This window comes from Haliotis rufescens, unplaced genomic scaffold (genome assembly GCF_023055435.1).
Source record: "Haliotis rufescens isolate VD_foot unplaced genomic scaffold, xgHalRufe1.0.p SCAF_1, whole genome shotgun sequence".
In the NCBI taxonomy this organism is placed as follows: Eukaryota; Metazoa; Mollusca; class Gastropoda; order Lepetellida; family Haliotidae; genus Haliotis; species Haliotis rufescens.
In genome coordinates, this window is record NW_025963779.1 from 16786369 (window position 1) to 16809959 (window position 23591).

The 23591-nt window shown below is 39.6% G+C and overlaps 2 protein-coding genes across 3 annotated transcripts in view; both read right to left on the reverse strand.

The window, feature by feature from the left end:
* The window catches only part of LOC124149698 (glutathione hydrolase 1 proenzyme-like), a 38791-nt gene extending 35572 nt beyond the window's left edge, over nucleotides 1–3219 (reverse strand). For both annotated transcript variants that reach the window (XR_007219907.1, XM_046521438.2), the window contains exon 1: nucleotides 3061–3219. Coding sequence is in view for 1 of the 2 variants with exons in the window: in XM_046521438.2 (XP_046377394.2) it covers nucleotides 3061–3103 (43 nt within the window). In the remaining variant the exon portion in view is untranslated. The remainder of the gene's footprint in view (nucleotides 1–3060) is intronic.
* A 6754-nt stretch (nucleotides 3220–9973) lies between these two features.
* LOC124149707 overlaps nucleotides 9974–23591 on the reverse strand; it is a 94938-nt gene continuing 81320 nt past the window's right edge. Inside the window, exons 3-4 of the mRNA XM_046521450.2 lie at nucleotides 22015–22251; nucleotides 9974–14349 (exon numbers count right to left, since the gene is read on the reverse strand). Of these exons, the coding sequence (XP_046377406.1) occupies nucleotides 13163–14349; nucleotides 22015–22251 (1424 nt within the window). The 3' untranslated portion in view covers nucleotides 9974–13162. The remainder of the gene's footprint in view (nucleotides 14350–22014; nucleotides 22252–23591) is intronic.

Here is a 23591-nt window from a genome sequence, read left to right on the forward strand (position 1 = left end):
TAGTGACATTAAGATCAGCTTTAGAGAAACATGATTCCAATTAAGTTTTCAAAATAATTCTTCATTTTAAACAGATATAGTTTATGAGAAGTGAAAAATACCACAGTAATTTCAGGATAATAACTGAGGTCCAATTTTGACAGATTTCTCTGTCTTTTATTACTACTTGAACCAGCGATCAATGTTTTTTACCACAAATCTTTAACATACTACATTGAAGCATTTGTTGAAAATAACAACAACTAGACGTGTGACCGAAACTGTTGCCTGATCTTATTCCAGCAAACCAGAGGTTAAATTACCCACCTGCAGGAGAATGGCAGCTTAAGTCTTGGACAGACAGCTTGTGAAAGGTACACATCTCATCACTGCTGGTGGTCTGGCTGATTGTTTGTTGATTTTTGTTAATAATTTGACTGAGTGATTTGGGTATAACACTGCTTTTAACAGTATTCCAGTTATATCGTGGCATACCAGGTTAATGTGGGAGAAGCCAAAGTGATGCAGGTCTCAGACGTCTACCACTTTGGTGAAACCCACGGGAACGGTTATGGTGCTGACAAACCGAGAATTTGATTTGATTGGATTTGAACCCACAATCATAGGTTTCTGGCGTGTCCAAGGGACATAACTCTGTATAGCAAACTGCGGCGTCTTAGATGACTGGAATCTAAGTTGGTCTTCATTTAAGCACATAGCCAGATGCTAATCACACAATGATATTCCTTATTTGCTTTGTCTTGAGGCTTTACTGTCAGCCATTGTGAACATGCTTGGTAACCGGCGGTATGTCATCATGTGATTGTAGGAATGTTTCTGCTTGGCAACTTTCTATGTGACATTATGTAATTGAGGAATATTTCAGCCACACAACACATTGCCAATATATATTTCACGTCATATTTTCATTACTATTTACAAGGTTGGGTATCATAAGATGTAAGAGTTGTTTGGACAGGCCTTTTCTGGCACCCTTCCAAGAATAACTGCAGTAAAGCAGATAATGTGTAGGAATTTAGAACAGCTTATTAAAAAAACAAATGACCCAGTTGGAGAAATGAATTAAATAGTAAGTATTCTAATTTTTCACTATTTTTTTCAAAAATTGTATTTCATTTACAGGTTTGAAACAGATGGCAAATGGCTGGGGTCTTTAAACATTTTGTTAAAGAGGCACTCTTCATCACCGGTATGTGCCAACCCCACGCTTTAATACATCTGACTGTCTGATTAGTGCCGCCTTCTTTCACGAGACAACGGCTGCCCAATGCTTAGGGTCCTGAACTTTGGATACCCGAAGATATTACCTACAGCATGCATCACTAGTATGATCTGCTGATTATGTTTCATAGATGAAATCATTCAATATCTTTTACTGTCTGATGTTGATGGTAGGAATGCAATTTACCAGACCCCTTCTGTCGTAATGGTAAGGATTTTGAACAAGCTTCTTCCTTTGTACAATTTTGATAGTGTTTCACATGCCATTTTCATCTGCCTCACTCTTAATAACAGGGGGTTTGGGAGCTTACCCCCACACAACAGCTTAAAATAAATGTTTTTGTAAGTACGTGCAAATTTTGTTACAAAACTTAATCATGTTATTGAAAAATATGTGTTTGTTGAAATGTGGAATTGATGAATGTCACTGAAGATGTTGCTGCACACATTATACATCTTCTATTTTTAGGTAATTTTTCCATGTCGATATCTGTTTTCAGTGTTTCAATAAATTGTTTACATGATGTGGATATTCAATTCCGATGTATAATCATTTTAAACCATACAAAGGCAAGGAGAACCTTGTCGTCATGGTCGTCATGCTCATTGTTTTACTATCAGCTGATGAGGCAGGGATGGGGAAACTTGCTGGTCGTAGATTGTGCAAACAGTACTTAGCAAACCCAAAAGCAGCCGAGGGCTGCAGCCACATCAAGTTGTAACTCTAGTCCAATGCAGCTAACCCCAACACAGACACCAGAACATATATATAACATACATATTCACCCCAATTCCACTTTCATCCCCTTTTCAGCTCAAGGGGGGCGGTAGGGTGGAAGAGTGGTTAAAGTGTTCCTTGTCACGTGGAAGACCTGGGTTGAAGGTTCAGTTCACCACATGGATCATGTGGATACAATGTGCGAAGCCCATACATGATGTCCCCTGACTAGGGCTATAATGATTCACCAATACCTATCATTGATACTTAGGTACACTCAAAACTTGAATTGTCAGATTGTGAGATACGCTATCAATAGAACAGCAACAAATAGAGTTTCTTCCCGTAATTGCAGAAGTAGCATAGTGCCACCTGTAAGAATGGCAGAACATACCATGCATAAGGACGTGTACCCGAGGATGTGCCAACTAACTGTTACTTAAGCATCACTTCATTTTAACTTTTTTGTACTTGTGGTTTTTTTTGTAAAAGTGTTTCATGATTTCGTCATTTCATACTATTTGATGTGCATCGCTATACCAGTAGTAGTGTCAGTCTGTATTGTGATACGCATCGTATCCCAAAATACAAGGCGATACTCAGCTCTACCCCTGATGTCATATTGCTGGAATATAGCTAAAAGTGGTGTAAGACCTAGCCGAGAGCCACGATGGGGTCCTACATTTAAGACATGTTGGACCCCATCTCGGCTCTCAGCTATGTAAAACCACACTCACTCACCCACTCATTCAGCCTATATTAATCCTCTTTCAGCTCTCGGAAAATTTTGAGACATGCCGTTTCCTTAATGATCAAGGGTTATTTTACAGAATTTTATTTAAACATGTTCACGTTCTACTTAGGTCTTGTCTATTAGCCGAGTAACACAACAACCAACTGCAACACTGCCAGGCCTGTTTTCCCTACATTTCACCATTTGATCGATAACTCGTTTTCTAAAAAAACACCATTACATGTCGCGAGTTTAATGGGTATAAACTGATCATATTGATCAATGTCGACTAACACTGTTGTTTCAGAGCTTTGTACGAAAGTCCGAACGTTATCAGTGGTCATACATCTGCTAAAATCCTCAAAATGTCAATGAGTTGTTTGCTCACCATGGCCTACTGGTCCCTCCATTGTAGTTGGTCCAAGTTCCATTTATGCATTTATGTGATCACACGTCAATAAGACCTGAGCATTTAAGTATCGACCGAATATAAGCAGTATTCACTCGCGTTTGTGAAACATCTGTCACAGAGTCGGAAGTAAACAACTTGTTATCTCCCTTTGGAAGCCAACTGGTTCGATCATTAGCATGCGTTGGTCGCTGCAGGGGACCCAGTTTGACAAAGTGATTCTCTCCCCTACATTATCTGCAACATGTGAAAGCCAGAGCGAGATCGCTGAATGTTGTGACATTGTGTAACACCTACATGTACCAATTACTAAATCTATTTAGAGGCATAAAAATATTGGCCAATTTGTTTTAGAAATCTGCAAACATAACAATTAATTCAAGGCCGTTGTTTTACATCGATGTGCATGTGTACCGAGGTGTCATACATAACGAATCGAGTCTGACCAGTCACTTGACATCATAGTTGTACATGAACTATATCAAACATGAAGCGTAAGAAGTAGGATCCCAAACGATCAGTGTCATTGCTTTTTAAGTTAGAGAATTAGTGACCCGACTATTTCATTCTCTAGTGATCTAAATATAGCACTCTTACCATGTGTGCTTGTTTGTTTGTGTTTAACGCTGCACACAGCAATATTCCAGCTATATGACGGCGGTCTGTAAATAATCGAGTCTGGACCAGACAATCCAGTGATTGATATCATGAGCATCGATACATGCAATTGGGATCGATGACATGCATCAACCAAGTCAGCGAGCCTGACCACCCGATCTCGTTAGCCTCTCACGACAAGCGTGGGTTGCTGAAGACCTATTCTACCCCGGATCTTCTCGGGCCCTCTTTCTATGTACTAGTATTGACTTGATGTCTGTTATCTCCTATATGTTTGTTACCTTATTCATATAATAAAAATGTTTTTGTGATTTTCAAACATTAGGGGAGTTTATACATGTATGCACACTCAGATATTTCTCATGTATTTGTGATCATTTCTGCCTCCTCAATAATTGTACATAATTTGGTGTAAACCTTTTTATAATGATGACGTTGGATATCTTTTGGATTTGGGGAATTTTAGTATTTCCTTGTTCAGTCAAAGTGGTTGAATCTTTAGTCGACTAGACTAGTTTGAGATTCAGGCGTACTTGTCTAATTTATAGTCCAAGTGACTTATTTTAGGGATAAGTGTTTACTTCCCGTTATTTAACTCAGTCGAGGTTATGCACTCATCAGAGTGTTGAGTTAATTGAATCAGGTGTTCATTGATCGCAGCCGACTTGATTGGCTGTCTACGCATCTGGGCCCACTTGTACGAAGCGATCTTAGCGCTAAGATGATCGTAACTCCCATACTTTAACATAGGCTTACAATAGTCTTAGCGCTAAGGTCGCTTTGTGCAAGTGGGCCCTGGTCGGTATCTTGTCTAAGTGTTGTTTCAGCTACTCTAATTTTATTATTGTAATCCTGTTGCTTAGCTAAGCCGCTTGTGTATTTGCTGTCGTTTAATTAATCAATGATCTGTCAGCGCAGATTGGGCTCATTTTGTCTTTTTATTGTCATCTATTTTACAATTAGTTGTTAGTAATAAACCTATGATCCTATCACCGGGTTTTCGTTGTTACTTTATTCTTGTTTAATGACACCCCTGATCATTGGAGCACAGCCCCATGGCACTTATATAGGGAACTATTGTAAAACAACCGGAGGATATTCTGCTTTCAAGGTGTTTCTTCAATTCCTGGGGTCCTGGGTATGTAGTAATGGTGTCTAGCCGGGAGAGCCACATTTCAGAAATGGCTATTGCCGGTAGAGCCACATTTTCAGCTGAGTGCATTTCACCTATTCTAGCGGGTAATTAATTAATCCGATTACCGATACCTTTAAATGAGTGTCCCACATTTAAATTACTAAGCGTGGTGTTCTTTAGTGATACCTTTAAATGAGTGTCCCACATTTAAATTACTAAGCGTGGTGTTCTTTAGAGATACCTTTAAATGAGTGTCCCACATTTAAATTACTAAGCGTGGTGTTCTTTAGAGATCAAAGGCGGTCTTAATTGACAATGGGTTCATCCTGTTATCCTTGTTGAATAAAAAATGAGAAAACAAGACTTGTTTTGTTATATACGGTAACCTGTTAGAATCACAAAGCATGTTTTGACAGCATAGCCGCGAGAGCCACATTATACAATCACGTAACCATAACCATTGCCGCGAGAGCCACATCTATTTGGGCTATCTATTTTCGAAATGTGGCATGGTCCAAGGGTAATCCGGGTAATGTTTCACTGCTAGATTGACCATGTACTCACTCACAAGTGAGAATGAGTGAGTGAACCAAAGAAACGTGATTAATATCATGAGCAACCCCCCCCCCCCCCCCCCCCCCCCCCCCGGCTGGCTACGGCCCTGTGAACCTCAACACAAAAGAAGTTTCAATCGGTCGAGCACATTCACCAAGAGTGTCTCCATCTGCCATAGTTACACAATTAATGTTCATTCTGGTTGGCTTGTCATTTCGTCAGCAGTAATTGCTTTTCGCATTACCATTTCGTTTTACACTTATATGCACTTTCAAGGCAGTTTAATATTGTGGATATGTTACATATTTTATTGACGCTTCTTTCTGTGTTCCAGATCTTCAATCGACTGCAAAGACAATGAAGGGTGATTAGGAAACATATTTTTCGGCCATCGATCGGACATTAAAAGAAGCGTTAATCAAATATGTTACAATCACCGTTCACTGTCTTCACTGTCGCTGGGGATCGAGGTTGGCACACACATTAAAAGAAGTGTCAAAATAATATGTTACACACCGTTCACTGTCTTTGCAGCCGGGCACGGAGGATCAGGAAGACAATAAACTGTTTACTGTTAATTCTTATGGTAGCCTTAAGAGGTATCTGCACGAGAATTCTGGTTGGATGAACAATGTATCAAATATACACGCCAAACCTTGTGACCTAGGACTTAAGTCAAAGCGCAAAAAGGATGGGTGGCCCGTTGTGGCTTAACAATATCGTACCAGTTGTCATTTACATTTGAATTAGGGTCTGACCATTTAAATACAAACGTCTGGTTTTGTAGCTGTAGCTGAATAAGTATCTAATCTCGATACCCACACAAGGAATTCCAATGGTCAGTCCCTTATTAGCCCTGAGTCTTCACGACCGCCTCCGTGGTCTAGTGGTAGAGCGTCCGCCGGCCGCATCATACCAAAAGACGTTAAAAGATGGTACTTGTTGTTACCCTGTCTGGCGCTCGGCAGTAAGGGGCTAAAACAAGGACTGGTCGGCTCGGAGTCAGTATGCTGTGTCTGAGGCGGGTATTAAAATGTTAAACTATGGCATGGTATCTCAGTGAGCTAGCAATATAAAATTGGCATCAGTCCGGACTCAGTACAAGCAGCCACACGAACACACACACGTAATTAAACGTCGCTATATAAGTGCAAACATCTTGGACGCGACGTTAAACCCCATTTCACCTCACCTCACCTTAGTCTTCAAACCTATGACTCTATGAACTTCTCGGAAATCAAAGTCTACATACGCTGCACCAAACTGGACAAAATAAGACCACTGGTTCTTGGGTACACAAAATGGCCCATTTTAGCCAAATTACTCGTTTCCGTCTCTAAAACGGATCGAAGAAATTCAACACAGTGGTCACGGGGGTCACAATCCTTTAAATAGTCTGACGCGCCAGCGCAGCATACCCAGGGAACCAGGCTGTAAATAGTCCGGCAAAAGAATGAGTCCCTTCTTTCACTGGCTTGTTATCCTTGACTGCATGTGACTCGGTTAAGCCTTTTCCGCACCTGACGCACCCCCGATAGCATCAGACGAGGAGATGTTGGAAGACATGTGCCCTAAAAAAGATCCAAATGAACTTGGAAAAAAACATAAATCCAATATGTCTGCCAAATTATATGACTATGATATAAGTCAAAGAACACAAACTACTGTCTTTTAACGCTGCTACAACGTGCCGAGTTTGATAGTTACTGGATGAGCTGAAGAGAAATAGGGTGAGCTATGTCAGTTAAAAATGAATATTTTTTAATTATCCGCCCTTAGTCCCGATACTTATGAGTCTAATAATAATAATTAATGGAACAATAACAATAGGGTCTTGGAGCCCTAATAACTGTATTAACTTCCCCAATATAGCAATATCTCTTGCCTACCCACCAGGGCAACACTGATGCCCCAGTCCTCTAAAGCGCTGCAATTCGCCATGGGCAGACAGGAAACCTATGATCCTGGGTTCGAATCCCGGTTCGTCCCGATTCTTTCTTGGTTTGTAAGCACCATGACCGTGCTTGTGTGGTCCGCCAAAGTGGTAAACGTCTGAGACCTGCATCACTTCGGTCTTTCCTCCTACATCAAGCTGACACGCCCTGACACAACTGGAATACTGTTCAAAGCGTCGTTAAACCCTTCCCGACAGCTTTAATCATACAATAAACTACGGTTATAACGAACACGCTTATAACGAACTGACGGATATAACGAACTTACTTTTTGGTCCCGACTATTTGCTGTAGTTATGCTGTATATATTCTTATAACGAACTACGGTTATAACGAACTAGAATTAGCAGTCCCTTTGAGTTCGTTATAACCGTAGTTTACTGTATATCATTCCCTGAAATTAATTGTTTTCCAACAAGGCTGGTTTCTGTGTTTTGGCTACACAGTATATTAGCGCTGTGACTGTTTAAGATACGGATTTATTCCTACGAATTCATGAAGTTTTTCATGTTTTTTTGTTATATTTAAATATATCACAACAGCTCATCACATCTTTCTGTGCTGCGTATATTTGAAATTCCCAATTCTACCCTGAGCGCCTCACCATTGACCGTGTTCCCCAAACCCAGCTAAACATCCCCGCTGTCTGCTCGGGAAGGAAGTGCTTGCTCGCAAGGTGTAATTATCATCGTCCTCCTGCATGAATAATTTATCAGCACATTTACAGACGGATCCCGTTTTTGCCATTTCCCCAGTGAGACCTTTAAAGAAGTGGTGGATAATGAAATAAGAGAATGAAATCAATTTTGAAGATGTCAAAATGGTGCAGTTCTCCCTTCCGAGCACGTTCGGTTTTCCCACTCTTTTTTGTCCCCATGTAATTTTCTAACACACTGTTGTTTATATTATTCATGGAATACAAGACACCGACGGTCGTGTTGGTGAAGGTGAAGTTTTTGGTTTTTAACTCAATTTGTCGTTGAACAGTTTACTTTCAACATACAATGGTTCCTCGTTCGTCCCGACGTCAATGTTTCGTTTCCGAGCAAAAAGCCGCCTCCGTGGTCTTGTGGTAGAGCGTCCGCCCCCGGCCGCGTCATACCAAAAGACGTTAAAAGATGGTACTTGTTGTTACCCTGTCTGGCGCTCGGCATTAAGGGGCTAAAACAAGGACTGGTCGGCTCGGAGTCAGTATACTGTGTCTTGGTGGGGTATTCATGTTAAACTGCGGCATGGTATCTCAGTGAGCTAGCACTATAAATCGGCATCAGTCCGGACTAGTACAAGCAGCCACACACACACACACACACGCACACACACGTGCATGCACGTCGCTATATAAGTGCAATAATCTTGGACGCGACGTTAAACCCAATTTCACCTCACACCTCACCGAGCGAAAAAGTTATAACCTAGACAAGGGCAAGGGCTAGGACGACTCGCTGTTGGTGTTAAGAGATAGGTACAAAATGTCCGATTGGGAATAGTTTGACAGTAGCCCTGGCAGAATGTATTCAGATACAGGTATAAAACGATATGGTCATGCATACACTGAAGTTGACTGAAGTTTTAGCTTTGTTCAAACATATATAAGTCAGAAGGAACGTGTTCATAGTCATAAAGGTATGCGAACAATAGAGACTTAAAATTATGGTGTTACCCTGTAGTTATATGGTGAATTTGTTTCATGAAAAAATATATCATGTGACTAAACACGGGTCCGGGTAGTCCTGTGGGTACCCGGGTCTTATTCAGTACCCACCCGACCCGAGTACCCGAGTTACCCGTCCCAGCCCTAACCTTCACACATACTGGATCACAAAGCTGACCACATATCTGGTTTAGTTAAAGGTTAAACATGGATTCTAAATCTGCCTCACGATTCGGTGCCCAGTTTACAGTCAAGATCTAGACGCTGTAATTGGTGTCAAGTGTTCAACCAAGACGTTGTTGTTGTGTAATTAGGGTAACCATTAACTGATAGAAACCCTGTACTAATTGGTCTTCAGCAACCCTTGCTTGTCGTAAGAGGCGACTAATGGGGTCAGGTGGTCAGACTCGCTGACTTGGTTGATGCTTGTCATCGTATCCCATTTTTCGAGATGGATGTTCATGCTGTCGATAAATCACTGTTGAAGTAGCCAATGTTCATGCCGTATGAGGCCGCCCAGAGAGAGGAAGGTCGGTGGCTCGATCCCCGACCGCGTCATACCAAAAGATGTTAAAATAGGGTACTTGTTGTTACCCTGGTTGGCGTTCGGTATTAAGGGGCTAAGCAAGGACTGGTCGGGTCGGAGTCAGTATACTCTGGCTGAGTAGGGTATTCATGTTAATCTGCGGCATGGTATCTCAGTGGGCTAGGGCTAGCACTATAAATCTTGCATCAGTCGGACTAGTGCAATCAGCAGCAACACACACACACACACACACACACACACACACACCACGGGAGAGATGGTGACGTCGCTTCCGAATCAAAGCTACGCATGAGAATTGGTTCAGGGCATTAATCATAATAGAATGGAAATACACCCTGGATAGTCGAGGATGGTTGACTTAGGTCTGCCGCAAAATATTCTTGTGGGTCACCCGCAGTAAATGTGATGAAATAATAACAATCAAGACATGGTTGGTATTTTCGAGTTTTAATAGCTTGTTTTATCTCTCTCTGTACAATAAAGATTAGTATTACGTTGACCTCGCCAACAAATAAATTTATATTTCTCAAACAATGTTAATTTCAACGGTGAAAACAAAATGTACAACCGTTGTACATTTTGGCAGTCCTGATCCAGTTTTGCACCCGACAGCACAGCTAATAATTATTATCAGCCTGTATTTTTATTATGTACATCACCTCACCCTGTACGCACACAATTATGCTAACATGTTGTAAATTCATGGGTATATACTGACGAAAAAAAGAAACGCAAAAGATGAATTTTGTTTTATCGAATGTAACTGAAACAATTTCAGGACATTTCTCTCTACGACAAACACATTTTGAAAACGAATTCAAGATACGTGATTTGTTCTATCATGTCAATGAAATTCAAATACATGTACATATGATAATTGTATAATATAGTTCAAAATATTTATTTCTTAAATAATCCTTGTTGCAAACAAAGTATACATCGTTAGGACACTTCAAAATATTTTCTGATTTCTTAAATATTCCATTTAACTGTGGCAATTTGGCCTACCATAATAATGATATGCGAACGTACACCAGACAATTGATAATTACAAAAAAAATATTGGTTTTACCATCTAACTCGTAACCCAGTGAGAGTGTATAGCTGCACATTTGCTATCCTGAAATATACAAATATACAGAACAAAGTAAATAAATGTATCAACAACGCTAAATGTTGATAATAAATAATTAGTCTGTTTGGGGTTTAATAATATCTGCTTACTCACTGATATCACAGTCCTACAAATTGACGCTGCAAATAGCAAACAAGTGAAAATTAGCTGCCTTTCGAATTCACTCTTTAAGGCGACGCTATGTTTATTTTTCGGCATACGGATTTTAACCAAAGACACAAAAAGTGATATTTATTTTGATTTGCTCGACTACTTCATCATTGATGAATTTGGAAACGAAAGTAACTGTTAACTATTTAAATACTTAACTAATTGATCAGATACATACCTCTCATAGAAATTCGTCTGTGACTGAACAGATATACGTACATTTTATTGTTAACACACCAAACAGCCTGTACGATAAACGTTAACAACTAATTTTACTCTCCCCAAAATAACGACCAAAACAACTTCATTCCAAAATTATTTTAAGGAGCTAACTGAATGTATTTATATTTCGACCAACCGAAGCTGATTGGTTATTATCCGTAAACCATAAAATAAACATTTGTTGTCTGTGAAAGGAATAAAAAAATCCAAAACATTTTTACTCTTGTGTTCTATAAATCAGAAAAACCCCTGATTACTCTCAGTTGTGTTGTTAAGTGAGTGTGTGTCAACAAACGACATGTATCAACTTTCAACATCTTCATTTTCTGACCTTTTCATTGAATTAAAGCATATCGTACAATACACGTGTTAATACCGACACCTATATTTGAACAGTCATGTTTTAAAGAAAGAAATGTTGAATGCAGTTTCCCAAATGTCACAATCGAATTAATACAACCATGACGAGACTATGACGCACAAGACGGATAAGACACTGCATTTAACACAAGGCTTTCCTTCCGGATAACGTCACGTGCATACTAGGCAGACAAAAAACCCACCACTTATGTTTCTGGTAACCTACCCGTCACTTGCAACCCGGAATATATTTTACCAGATTTGTAACATGTCAAGAAAACCCTTCAAGACGTTTGTTTAATCTTCTGAACAATATAGTTTGCAAACAGTTACCCGAAACACAAGAATGTGGCTTTGGCTTTAGGTCAGTGAGTTTGTATGTTCACAGGGAAGAGTGGATCTGGGATGTTGGACTCGTGTCTGAAACATTCATCATGTGTACCTTTGTCTTTCACAGATGTCACGGTTGGTTTACACAGATACAATGAAGACGTCGTTGCCCCGTGCTAGAGGTAACACAGCCTGACGTCATCAACAATACAGTTTCCCAATCCCAATGAGGATTTTGAATATTATATCTCCACCAATAACGGACGTCAATGATTCTAAATTAATTTGAATGACCGTTTGTCGCTGTTCCATTTAACAATGAAGTACAAATGTGACTTATATTTGCTTTATCCGACTTCGAGTTATCCGAAGTAGATTAACAGTCATATTATGAATACAGTGATCTCTTAGGGGCCGTTATTACTGGAGTGAGTGAGTGAGTTTGGTTTTACGCCGCTTTTAGCAATATTCCAGCAATATCACGGCGGGGGACACCAGGAATGGGCTTCACACATTGTATCCATGTCAGGAATCGAACCTGGGTCTTCGGCTTGACGAGCGAACGCTTTAACCACTAGGCTACCCGACCGCCCCGTTATTACTGGAATTGGCTACTGACAAGAATATCATTTTTTCACTCTGCGGACCAAACTTAGATTCGTTGTAGCCAAATATGGTTTTATCAAATTGTTAAATCCAACTTTTGTTATCTCGGACTTTTAGTTGTATCAGATATGTATGCATATATCAGAGCCATAGGTTGAACAGCATATTCAGAGAACCCATATCTATAACCACTACATTGACATTATAAGTGAACAGACCGTCCATCCCGAGGCTGCATGCTCGGAGTTGTGCCATCCACGACATTCATCACGGAATGAAACACAAAGATAATTCTGTTGTTGCATTAAACAAATATTGTGGCAGTGTTGTAATATACAGGTGCGGGTGTTCGTGTTTGAGTTAAGCCCATCGAAACAGCTTTCTTACATTAAATATAACGCAAGGAAATCAGTTCGAGGTAGTTTGAAAGCAATCACTGTCTGAAACTAGCTGTATCAATGAAAGGAAGGACGTCATACGCTGCTTTACCTATGCCCAAATCTACAAAATCAAGTAACGAATCCCTAAACAGGGCCTGTCTACAAAAAATACTCGGCCCTAATCGAGGTTTTCTGGTGCGATTGCAGCTTCACTAGAAAAAGGTTAGAAGATTATGCTTAAGGTCTTCTGATATGACAGTCATAGTTTATTTTATTATGACACGTTCGGAGATGATGGATGATCATGGGGAGGTGCGTTCACATCCTCCTTCTAGATATCTCTATGTACAAACACAAACACATGACAGTGAAATATTGTAAAGTAATGATCGCCTGATTGTACTATGTAGTTGCAAACACAAATCTTGATCTAGTATTCAACACAGTCCAAGAATAGTAACCATCGAGTAGAAGAAGTGCATCCCTAGTACGACAAGCACGAAAGTTTCTGATGGTATTCCGATGCATAGGGCTAGAAATGTGAACAAGCACACCACGAATATAAATTCTTCGAAAAACCGCCCAAACGGAACGTCCGGAACAGGCGGTCGTGCTATTGCAAGATCCTTGTTGCCATGGTGACGCACTACTTCGCCACTAATATCCTTGCACTGCTTGCTTTCGTCTGATTGGATAATAGCTTTAGTATATACATCTGCGCCATCTAGTGATCTGGTATCCTCCTCACTTCCGCTCGTGCATGCGCAGGACGCAATTTTGCTGGTCAGATTAGTCAAAACGAGCGGTCGACTTCCTCCCAACATGGGAGGGTCTGGATTTGTGATATAATCTGCTTTCTTTTTCTTTTCTTTGCTTTCTGATTTCTTTTTAGGAGAATCAGTCTTTTTGTCTCTTATGTCCGATTTTTTCACCAGTTTCTTTTCCGATGAGACGTTTGTGACATCTTTTGGCGGTTTGGTGCCCTCTTTCGTTTTCGTTTTTAATTTATGTTCTTCTTTTTGATCCGTTTTCTTAACACCCGTATTTTCTTTCTTCACATTTTTCTCCTTCGAGTCGGATTTCTTCACAGGTTTTTCTTTTGAATCCATTTTTTTCAAAGTATTATCCGATTTCCCGTCTTCAGTCTTTTTGGATTCTTTAGATTTGTCACCACTCTTCTTTTTTTCGTCACACTTTTTGACACTAGAGTCCTTATCCTTTTTCTTTGAAGCAACTTTAGCATCTGACTTCCTGGTTTCCTTTGCCTTCGACTCTGGAAGCGCTGCCGTTGTATTAGAAACAAGCCCATTTGTTAGGGGCAAATGCATATCTCGTTTACCCTTAGCAACCTTGGGCTGGTTGTTGTTTGGCTCGTTTTTAACAACAATGTTTTCAAGCTTAGTTTCCTCAGAAACTTTAGTGCTGTCCCCATTCAGATCCCTAATTAAGCACTCGGGAGATTCCGGGGAAGCCTCCTCACTGCTAACGTAAAATGAAGCACTACCCGGTCCATCTTCACTTGACTTCTCACTGCTCTCCTCCGAGAAGACATCGTCGTCATGTTCTATGCTTTCAAGCGAATGGCCGTCGCCGACCTCGGAGTCGGATTCGCTTCCAAAAGACCCTGTAAGTAGAACACAAATTAAATTATTGTTGAAAACAAAATACGATCCTCGATGGTTGACAGTATATTTAAAATAGCAAAGCTCTCGTGTTCAGATTGCAAATTTCGACACAAGTGTTTTCTTGATTCTGGCTATGATTTTGTTTTAAAAAATTTCCATACGAAATTAGTAGTATTGTTAAGCACTGACATGATGAATTCACGATTGGTGCTGTTCATTGAAACAGTTAGGCTGTGTTTACTGTCAATATATACACAATAGACTTAAGGTCAGTTTAATTAATTACAGTAATTCTTCATTTTGCATATGTAAAAACCATGTCAGTAGAGCGGCCTCTTTTTCTACTGGTTAACGACTGGGTAAGCTCATGATCAAATGCTCGGTAGCTCTAGACAAATAAAAAAAACCAAGCCTTCGATTTGTCTCGTTCCCGAAACAGTTTTAAAAAGCAAACTATGCAACTAAAACACAGAAGCACGTTTTCATGACTTTAAGTTTAAAACAAATCGATAAAATATTAGAATAACAACAGCTCGAGCCAAGCAGAAAGTAGCCAGATGTTGTGACTGATATGGGAACATCCGTGGGCTCTTCATCCCTGTCTGCAAGGGAAGCATCTCTTCAACAACCTCAGTTTATGTGAGCCGTGGCAACTGATGTGTCAGTCAGTATGATGACACAACATTCATTTCACTGGTTATGTTACTAACAATATCATTATCGATCATGTTTATGTAGGGCCTTATTAAAAGGATGAATGAGATCAAACATAACGATATATTAACGATAAATCGTTATAAACATAACGATATATTAACGATAAATCGTTATAAACATACGGTGGCATTGTATGAAGTGGTAATAAACACAGAGTGACCTTGTATAAAAGATATCTCATAATAAACACAAGGTGGCCTTATATAATTGATGAACCGTAATAAACACAAGGTGACCGTGTATAAGTGATACATCGTAATAAACACAAGGTGACCTTGTATAAATGATAAATCGTAATAAACACAAGGTGACCGTGTATAAGTGATACATCGTAATAAACACAAGGTGACCTTGTATAAATGATAAATCGTAATAAACACAAGGTGACCTTGTATAAATGATAAACCGTAATAAACACAAGGTGACCTTGTATAAGTGATACATCGTAATAAACACAAGATGGCCTTGTATAAACGATAAATCGTAATGAACACATAAACAAAAACAAGAAAACAGCGTTACAACTATACCCCGCCATGGGGCCTTTGTTCATATACAGTAAAATACGGTTATAACGAACACGCTTATAACGAACTGACGGATATAACGAACTTACTTTTTTGGTCCCGACTATTTGCTGTAGTTATGCTGTATATATGCTTATAACGAACTACGGTTATAACGAACTAAAATTAGCAGTCCCTTTAAGTTAGTTATAACCGTAGTTTACTGTAGTAGTGAATATGAATTATAAACTCCTACAAAGCCTTAGGACGGGGCAGGCACTTGGGTCGCTTAAATGTTAAATTAATACACACAAAAGGCCCCTTCTCTGGAAAATATAACTTAGTCTTGATAAGTATCTCTTAGTTAAGCTAATTTCAGTAGTTTCCCCACTGCAAACACTATGCACAAAGTAAAATAACATAGATCACGGGCTGTAACTCTGTTAAAATAATATTGACGGGACCAATATTCGAACTCAGTCTTGACAAATATCTCTTAGATAAGCATGCAAACTTTCATTCATGCAACGTCAGTAGTTTCTGAGAAGACTTGTCCCCACTGCAAACACTATGTACAAAGTAAAATAACATTGATCAAGGGCCGTAACTCTGTAAAGAAATAATTAACGGGACCAATTTTCGAAATCATTCTTGACAAGTGTCTCTTACATAAGCATGCAACTTCAGTAGTTTCCCTTTGCACACACTATGTACTAGGTTGAAAAGCACGAAGCAAGGTCCAAAACTCTGTCAAAAATGAATTTACGACAACAATTTCCGAACTCATTTGAGATTATGACCAGTAACATCTGTGTGTAAAATTCCATTTCACTGACTTAAACAGTTTTTCGCGAAAAATTTGTGTCCTTTGAGAAGCAGATGAACGGACGGACGGACGGACGAACTCCGTTCCTATGAAGTGGAGCGGGGGATGATAGGGTGGGCCGTCTGTAGTTGACCAATCGTAACGATTATTATGTGACGACAATGACGACTTCTAAAGATAACAATGCCGAGAATAATGCGGCAACTGTGATGATTAGAATTGTCATCGAATGAATCAAATTTAATGAGAATGATTAGGTAACTTCAAATCATAAGATCGTTGTGATTGGGGAAATGTTTAGCAACAGTCAAAGAAGGACTTCAAGAGTGATGCATTTCATGAAGAGTATTACAGTAACAGGCAAACAAACTGAACATTATTTATACATCGAAAGCACAGATCATAAAATAATCTTGACATGGTGCCAAATTCTGTCAACGAATAAATGCACAGTGACTGTCGTGATCCTACTTTAGTGAAGTAAATTCACTCTTAGTAACTGAGCCTAAATGTCATCCAATGTCAACTATCTCTAGTCTGGGTGTAGGTGATTCATCCAATGTCAACTATCTCTAGTCAGGTTGTAGGTGGTGATTCATCCAATGTCAACTATCTCTAGTCAGGGTGTAGGTGGAGATTCATCCAATGTCAACTATCTCTTGTCTGTGTGTAGGTGGAGATTCATCCAATGTCAACTATCTCTAGTCAGGGTGTAGGTGGAGATTCATCCAATGTCAACTATCTCTTGTCTGTGTGTAGGTGGAGATTCATCCAATGTCAACTATCTCTAGTCAGGGTTTAGGTGGAGATTCATCCAATGTCAACTATCTCTTCTCTGTGTGTAGGTGGAGATTCATCCAATGTCAACTATCTCTTGTCTGTGTGTAGGTGGAGATTCATCCAATGTCAACTATCTCTAGTCAGGGTGTAGGTGGAGATTCATCCAATGTCAACTATCTCTTCTCTGTGTGTAGGTGGAGATTCATCCAATGTCAACTATCTCTTCTCTGTGTGTAGGTGGAGTTTCGTCCAATGTCAACTATCTCTTGTCTGTGTGTAGGTGGAGATTCATCCAATGTCAACTATCTCTTCTCTGTGTGTAGGTGGAGATTCATCCAATGTCAACTATCTCTTGTCTGTGTGTAGGTGGAGATTCATCCAATGTCAACTATCTCTAGTCAGGGTGTAGGTGGAGATTCATCCAATGTCAACTATCTCTTCTCTGTGTGTAGGTGGAGATTCATCCAATGTCAACTATCTCTTCTCTGTGTGTAGGTGGAGTTTCGTCCAATGTCAACTATCTCTTCTCTGTGTGTAGGTGGAGATTCATCCAATGTCAACTATCTCTTGTCTGTGTGTAGGTGGAGATTCATCCAATGTCAACTATTTCTAGTCAGGGTGTAGGTGGAGATTCATCCAATGTCAACTATCTCTTCTCTGTGTGTAGGTGGAGATTCATCCAATGTCAACTATCTCTTCTCTGTGTGTAGGTGGAGTTTCGTCCAATGTCAACTATCTCTAGTCAGGGTGTAGGTGGAGATTCATCCAATGTCAACTATCTCTTCTCTGTGTGTAGGTGGAGATTCATCCAATGTCAACTATCTCTTGTCTGTGTGTAGGTGGAGATTCATCCAATGTCAACTATCTCTAGTCAGGGTGTAGGTGGAGATTCATCCAATGTCAACTATCTCTTCTCTGTGTGTAGGTGGAGATTCATCCAATGTCAACTATCTCTTCTCTGTGTGTAGGTGGAGTTTCGTCCAATGTCAACTATCTCTAGTCAGGGTGTAGGTGGAGATTCATCCAATGTCAACTATCTCTAGTCAGGGTGTAGGTGGAGATTCATCCAATGTCAACTATCTCTTCTCTGTGTGTAGGTGGAGTTTCGTCCAATGTCAACTATCTCTCGTCAGGGTGTAGGTGGAGATTCATCCAATGTCAACTATCTCTTCTCTGTGTGTAGGTGGAGATTCATCCAATGTCAACTATCTCTTCTCTGTGTGTAGGTGGAGTTTCGTCCAATGTCAACTATCTCTAGTCAGGGTGTAGGTGGAGATTCATCCAATGTCAACTATCTCTTGTCTGTGTGTAGGTGGAGTTTCATCCAATGTCAACTATCTCTAGTCAGGGTGTAGGTGGAGTTTCGTCCAATGTCAACTATCTCTAGTCAGGGTGTAGGTGGAGATTCATCCAATGTCAACTATCTCTCGTCAGGGTGTAGGTGGAGTTTCATCCAATGTCAACTATCTCTAGTCAGGGTGTCGGTGGAGATTCATCCAATGTCAACTATCTCTAGTCAGGGTGTAGGTTGAGATTCATCCAATGTCACATGTCCAATGTCACATGTGTTCATGTGTACGTAGGTATATGTATGCGTACGTGTGTTATTCTCATTACTTGCATATGCACACTACTTATATTCTGCACTATCATTATTCACATATCACAATGTAATGAGTGAGTAGTGTTGTACGCCGCTTTTTGCAATATTCCAGCAATATCACTGCGGGAGACACCAGAAATGGGCTTCACACATTGCACCCATCGAACCCGGGTTTTCGGCTTGACGAGCGCACGCTTTAACCACTAGGCTACCCCACCGCACCCACAATGTAACGAAAGATATGTAGGAGTGTGTCACTTGTGCCTAATCCATTTGATTTGTCGCAATAAAATATGTTTAAATCAAATCCAAAAAATAAAACGGACGACGGGAACTGTTGCTGTCACCGAAATTAAGTTATATTATATTATTTGTGTTAGTATAAACAAAAGCATTGTTAGTGAGATCCTTCGAAGAGGAAAACCAAAATACTGTACAAGTAGGTCAACTTAAACATCAGCAACCATGCAATAATAACGACACTAACAGGATTACGGAAAGGATATAAGCCAATAAAATTAATAAGCCCGTCTTCGCTCTGTTGCATGGCAACATAAATAAGACAACACTGACTGATCTGAACCATTAGTTCCATGATGACTTGCATAATCCCATTTCCGAAGGCTAACTAACAGTCCTTAACCCTATGAAATGTTGAGCTGTATAGAAGAAAGTGAAAAAAGGGAAATTTTCATGCACTTGTTCAAAAACCCTTCCCCATCTATTTGTGCACTTTTCTATTGTGCAAACACAGTGACCAGTGTAAACAAAGAATGAAACCTAGTATTTCGTTGTAAATACAGTCTAGAAACTATGCATTTAAATCAAACATTCGGCTTCACTGCAGTAGTGCAGTTTAACACGCATTTTCATTTTGTATCAGAAAAATATTTAAAGTTTTCTAGTTTCTGTAAAATTAACATGTTCACAAATCTTCATAATCAGATACCATTCTGTCTTCAAATTCTGTGTATATTTCATAAAAAAATGATTTTTTACCTCGTTGATGTTTTACATCAAAATAAATATCTGCCGATTTGTGCATTACAACTTGTCGTCTTAATGTACAAACGACCAAACAATATTACATTAAATACATTAATATTGTCTATTGACATGAAAAACCGTATATTTCCTGGTTGTTTAAAAGTGATAACACTGGTTTTACTACACCAAAGCAAATGCGCACTGTGCGGTGTAGTTAAAGGGGTTCTCACTCTCTGTGTGTGCTGCACATGACATTATGCAAGTCTGCAAACTAAAGCAAATGGCTCGAAACGAAAAAAACTTACAAATATTTAAAATGAGCACTGAATTGGAACCACGCACCCTGAAAGGTCAAGGTGAGTGAAGATCAAACATGGACAGGAGAGATAAGAAGACAAGGCCACAGAATGTCACACAAAACAGCAAAGATTCCACAGTGAAACCAAACTGTGCACGAGCGTGGGTGTGAAAAAATATATACAACAATACAACAATAATACAATTACCACAAACCGGTGTAATGTCGATTGCTTAGATCGTTGAATAGTTATACCGTTCAGTGTTATAAATAACATAAATCCGCTATAATTATAATATATTGTGCTGTAGGTAGGTCTTATCTTCCTATATACCTAAATATGCTAATCAAATTACACGAAGGTTATATGACACAAAAAACTGTTGTATGTTACCCCTTTAGAAAGTACTATATGGGTAATACTACTTCATTAACTAGGACTGTTTTAACCCGAAATAACGCTTAAAGGCATCTTCCCGAGGCAAGGGAGCTAACTGACTTCCTCTCTTGTCGACCTAGGCTGGAATTATTGCGTTATATTTTGGCGGGACTAACGAGTCTATGCACAGTTAAATCAAAATCCCGTAACGAAATCGACACCCGGTTCATTACAACATGGCAACCGCCTTGCCGAATTCGTTTTTCGATGGCAGGATATGCAGAACATGTGTGCCGTCAATTGGGCGTCGACAGACCAATTTTTCATGTTTATAATCAAGGTGCTCAAGTGATATGATGCACTATTTAAATAAAAATCTTTATTATTCAATCAGATCGTTTAAACTGGACACCGCCACTTTGTTTGCAGCAAATGCAAGAGATATGAGAAGTCGAATCTGATTGGTGAGTAGATGGGACATAGAAGGGACATACTTAAAGGTGGCCATCGACCGCAGAATCTAGCCTCAGCTTAATCCCACAGCGAGGCTTAACTTCACTGACCCATAAATATACTTTTCACCGCGATTTCGCCTTTATGGATCTATTTCGGGAGATAATCGAAAATAATTATTTTCTGGCATGGAAGTTTTATCAGCGTGCTAAATTTTGGCATCAAATATGGCCTATCTGGTAGATATATTACGTCGTGTAGAGGGAGGGAATTGCTTGTGGTATTGTTAGGTCACGTGTGACTTTAGGTCTTTCAGCATTTGGCTGGTGCTCTCGATGACTTCCTTTAAGGCGATATAACATATAATCTTTACCGGGGCTTGGGTCTACAATCGCTACTCGAGCTACTGATAACTCGACACGTTGTCGAAGTCACAGTTGACGACTTTTCACTGTATAGCATTCACTGGTATTCAAGTTTCAGTCATCCATCCTAACAATGTCACAAGGCTGTTGTATTTGTCCTTTCCACTGTTTGTGGATTTTTTCCCGTTTCATTTTGACAAACATGTATCAGTTTCCCTAGGCCCTGAGCGATGTTAATCAGTGTACATTTCAGATGGTCATTTTAGTAGGATGTAAGTTGATAAAGCTTGTTTCACATTTGCTTTGAAGTTCAATACAAATGAAATACCAAAGGGCTTTGGTTGGAAATGTAAAGGATAGCAAATACCACAAAGAAGGTTGTTATTTTGCGACTTAAACCCTTTTAACGTTATGTATATATCACTGAACTAATTAATAAGCAATTTGACTATGTAACAGAATCACTTGCCTCGTCCACGACATGTTATTATATGAGTTGTTCATTGGAATAGATGAAGAATGGCCTAAAAGGTTTTGTTAGGCACATTTCGCATTTTGTTTTTACTTCCTAATATTGAAATCTAATCATTTACTCAAATCCAAATCTTCTGAGATAAAAATAAGTTTTTAATTGAAACACTCTATAGTAAGAAAAATCGTAGAATAACAATTTGAAAATTAATCTGAACAATCTCACAACCATATCAATGAACAAAAGAAAATCCATGCCCACAAACGAAAGATACGCACCTCCATTACGATGCGCATTGTCGGCGTAAGCCCAGTCTCCGAGAAACTTTGGCCACGTGTGCCGCGTCTGAAGGGTGAGTCCATCATACAACTGTGTGAGGGGTGATGGGGGAGAGCGGGCTGTCTCCTTGCCCTCCTTCTCCTCCTCCTCAACCTTCTCAATTATAGTGGGGAACATCGGTGGGTAGGACACGCTTCGTTTGGTCTGGCACTTTCGTTTAGGGCTGCGTTTGTTGACTGAAAACAGAATGAAAAGACACTTCATACTTTCATCAGGGGCGGTCGGGTAGCCTAGTGGTTAAAGCATTCGCTCGTCACGCCGAAGACCCGGGTTCGATTCCCGACATGGGTACAATGTGTGAAGCCCATTTCTGGTGGCCCCCGCCGTGATATTGCTGGAATATTGCTAAAAGCGGCGTAAAATCATATTCACTAACTCATTCACTCATACTTTCATCAGTTTAATGAGTCCAAAGAAACAGTATTTTAGTGTGATTACTCTTCTTTAACTATATAAATCTAAACCGGAAGTCCCGTACCCTGAAAAATAGATCAAGTTATCCATAGTTCGACACAAGCGGAGTGCCGATATTGTATCATGGAGCCGATAAGGATTCTACCTTCCCAGGTTAAGTTTTCTTAAAGAGATGTATCAGTTCGTGAAGTTCGAGTAAAGGACGTTCCACAATATATATACTCCTTAAAGTACTTCGGTCAAAGAATCCCTCAGGAATAATTTTTGATTTATATCTTAAATTTAAAAAATATACCCAAGATACATTTAAGTGTATTCAACTATACTGTATAATAATGTAAGTCCTGATATGTTTTCAATAGCACCTGGAATATATATGATATATGGGGGAAACATACGTGAATAATTACGCAACGAGTTGACAATTCCTTTTGCTATGCCCAGACGAAACCCAGTCGCAAAAACGGCCACGAGAGAAGCACGAGTCGCTATTCGGCTTGTCTCGGAATAACACCAGTTGGTCACGAATGCCACGATTAGCGCAGAATGTCACGACTTACGGACGAATATCTGTGCAGTGAATCGCCTCCCGGCCATCTTTGTTCATGTCATCCTCAAAAATGCTATTTCACCACACAGGTTTGAAGAAGATCGTGAAGCCATATTCCCTTTACAAATATTTCTATTTAAAATACAGTATAACATTTGGAAAACGCGTTCTTTGTTTAATTCATCAAATGCATTATGATAAACTGTTCCGGGACGTTAATAGATACATGACAGGTACGGCAAACCCCGGCACTAGAAAAACAAAACATTATACTAACTCCTAAATTACATACCTGAGGTTGGATATTTCATACCAGGATAATTATCTCATAAACACGATTCCTCGAATTAATATGTCAATAACTGCCGCAAGGAAAGACGATCATAATGTATCAAACGACATGGCGCAATTATTTCTAAATCTGGAATTGTAAATCAAGTCATTTTCAACCATGCAAATAGCAGCCCAAACTTGGAACAATCCAGTAACTACAGTTGCATCACAGGCTTTGTCGTTTTCACTCCAATGGAGCAAATGACATCTTAAACACAG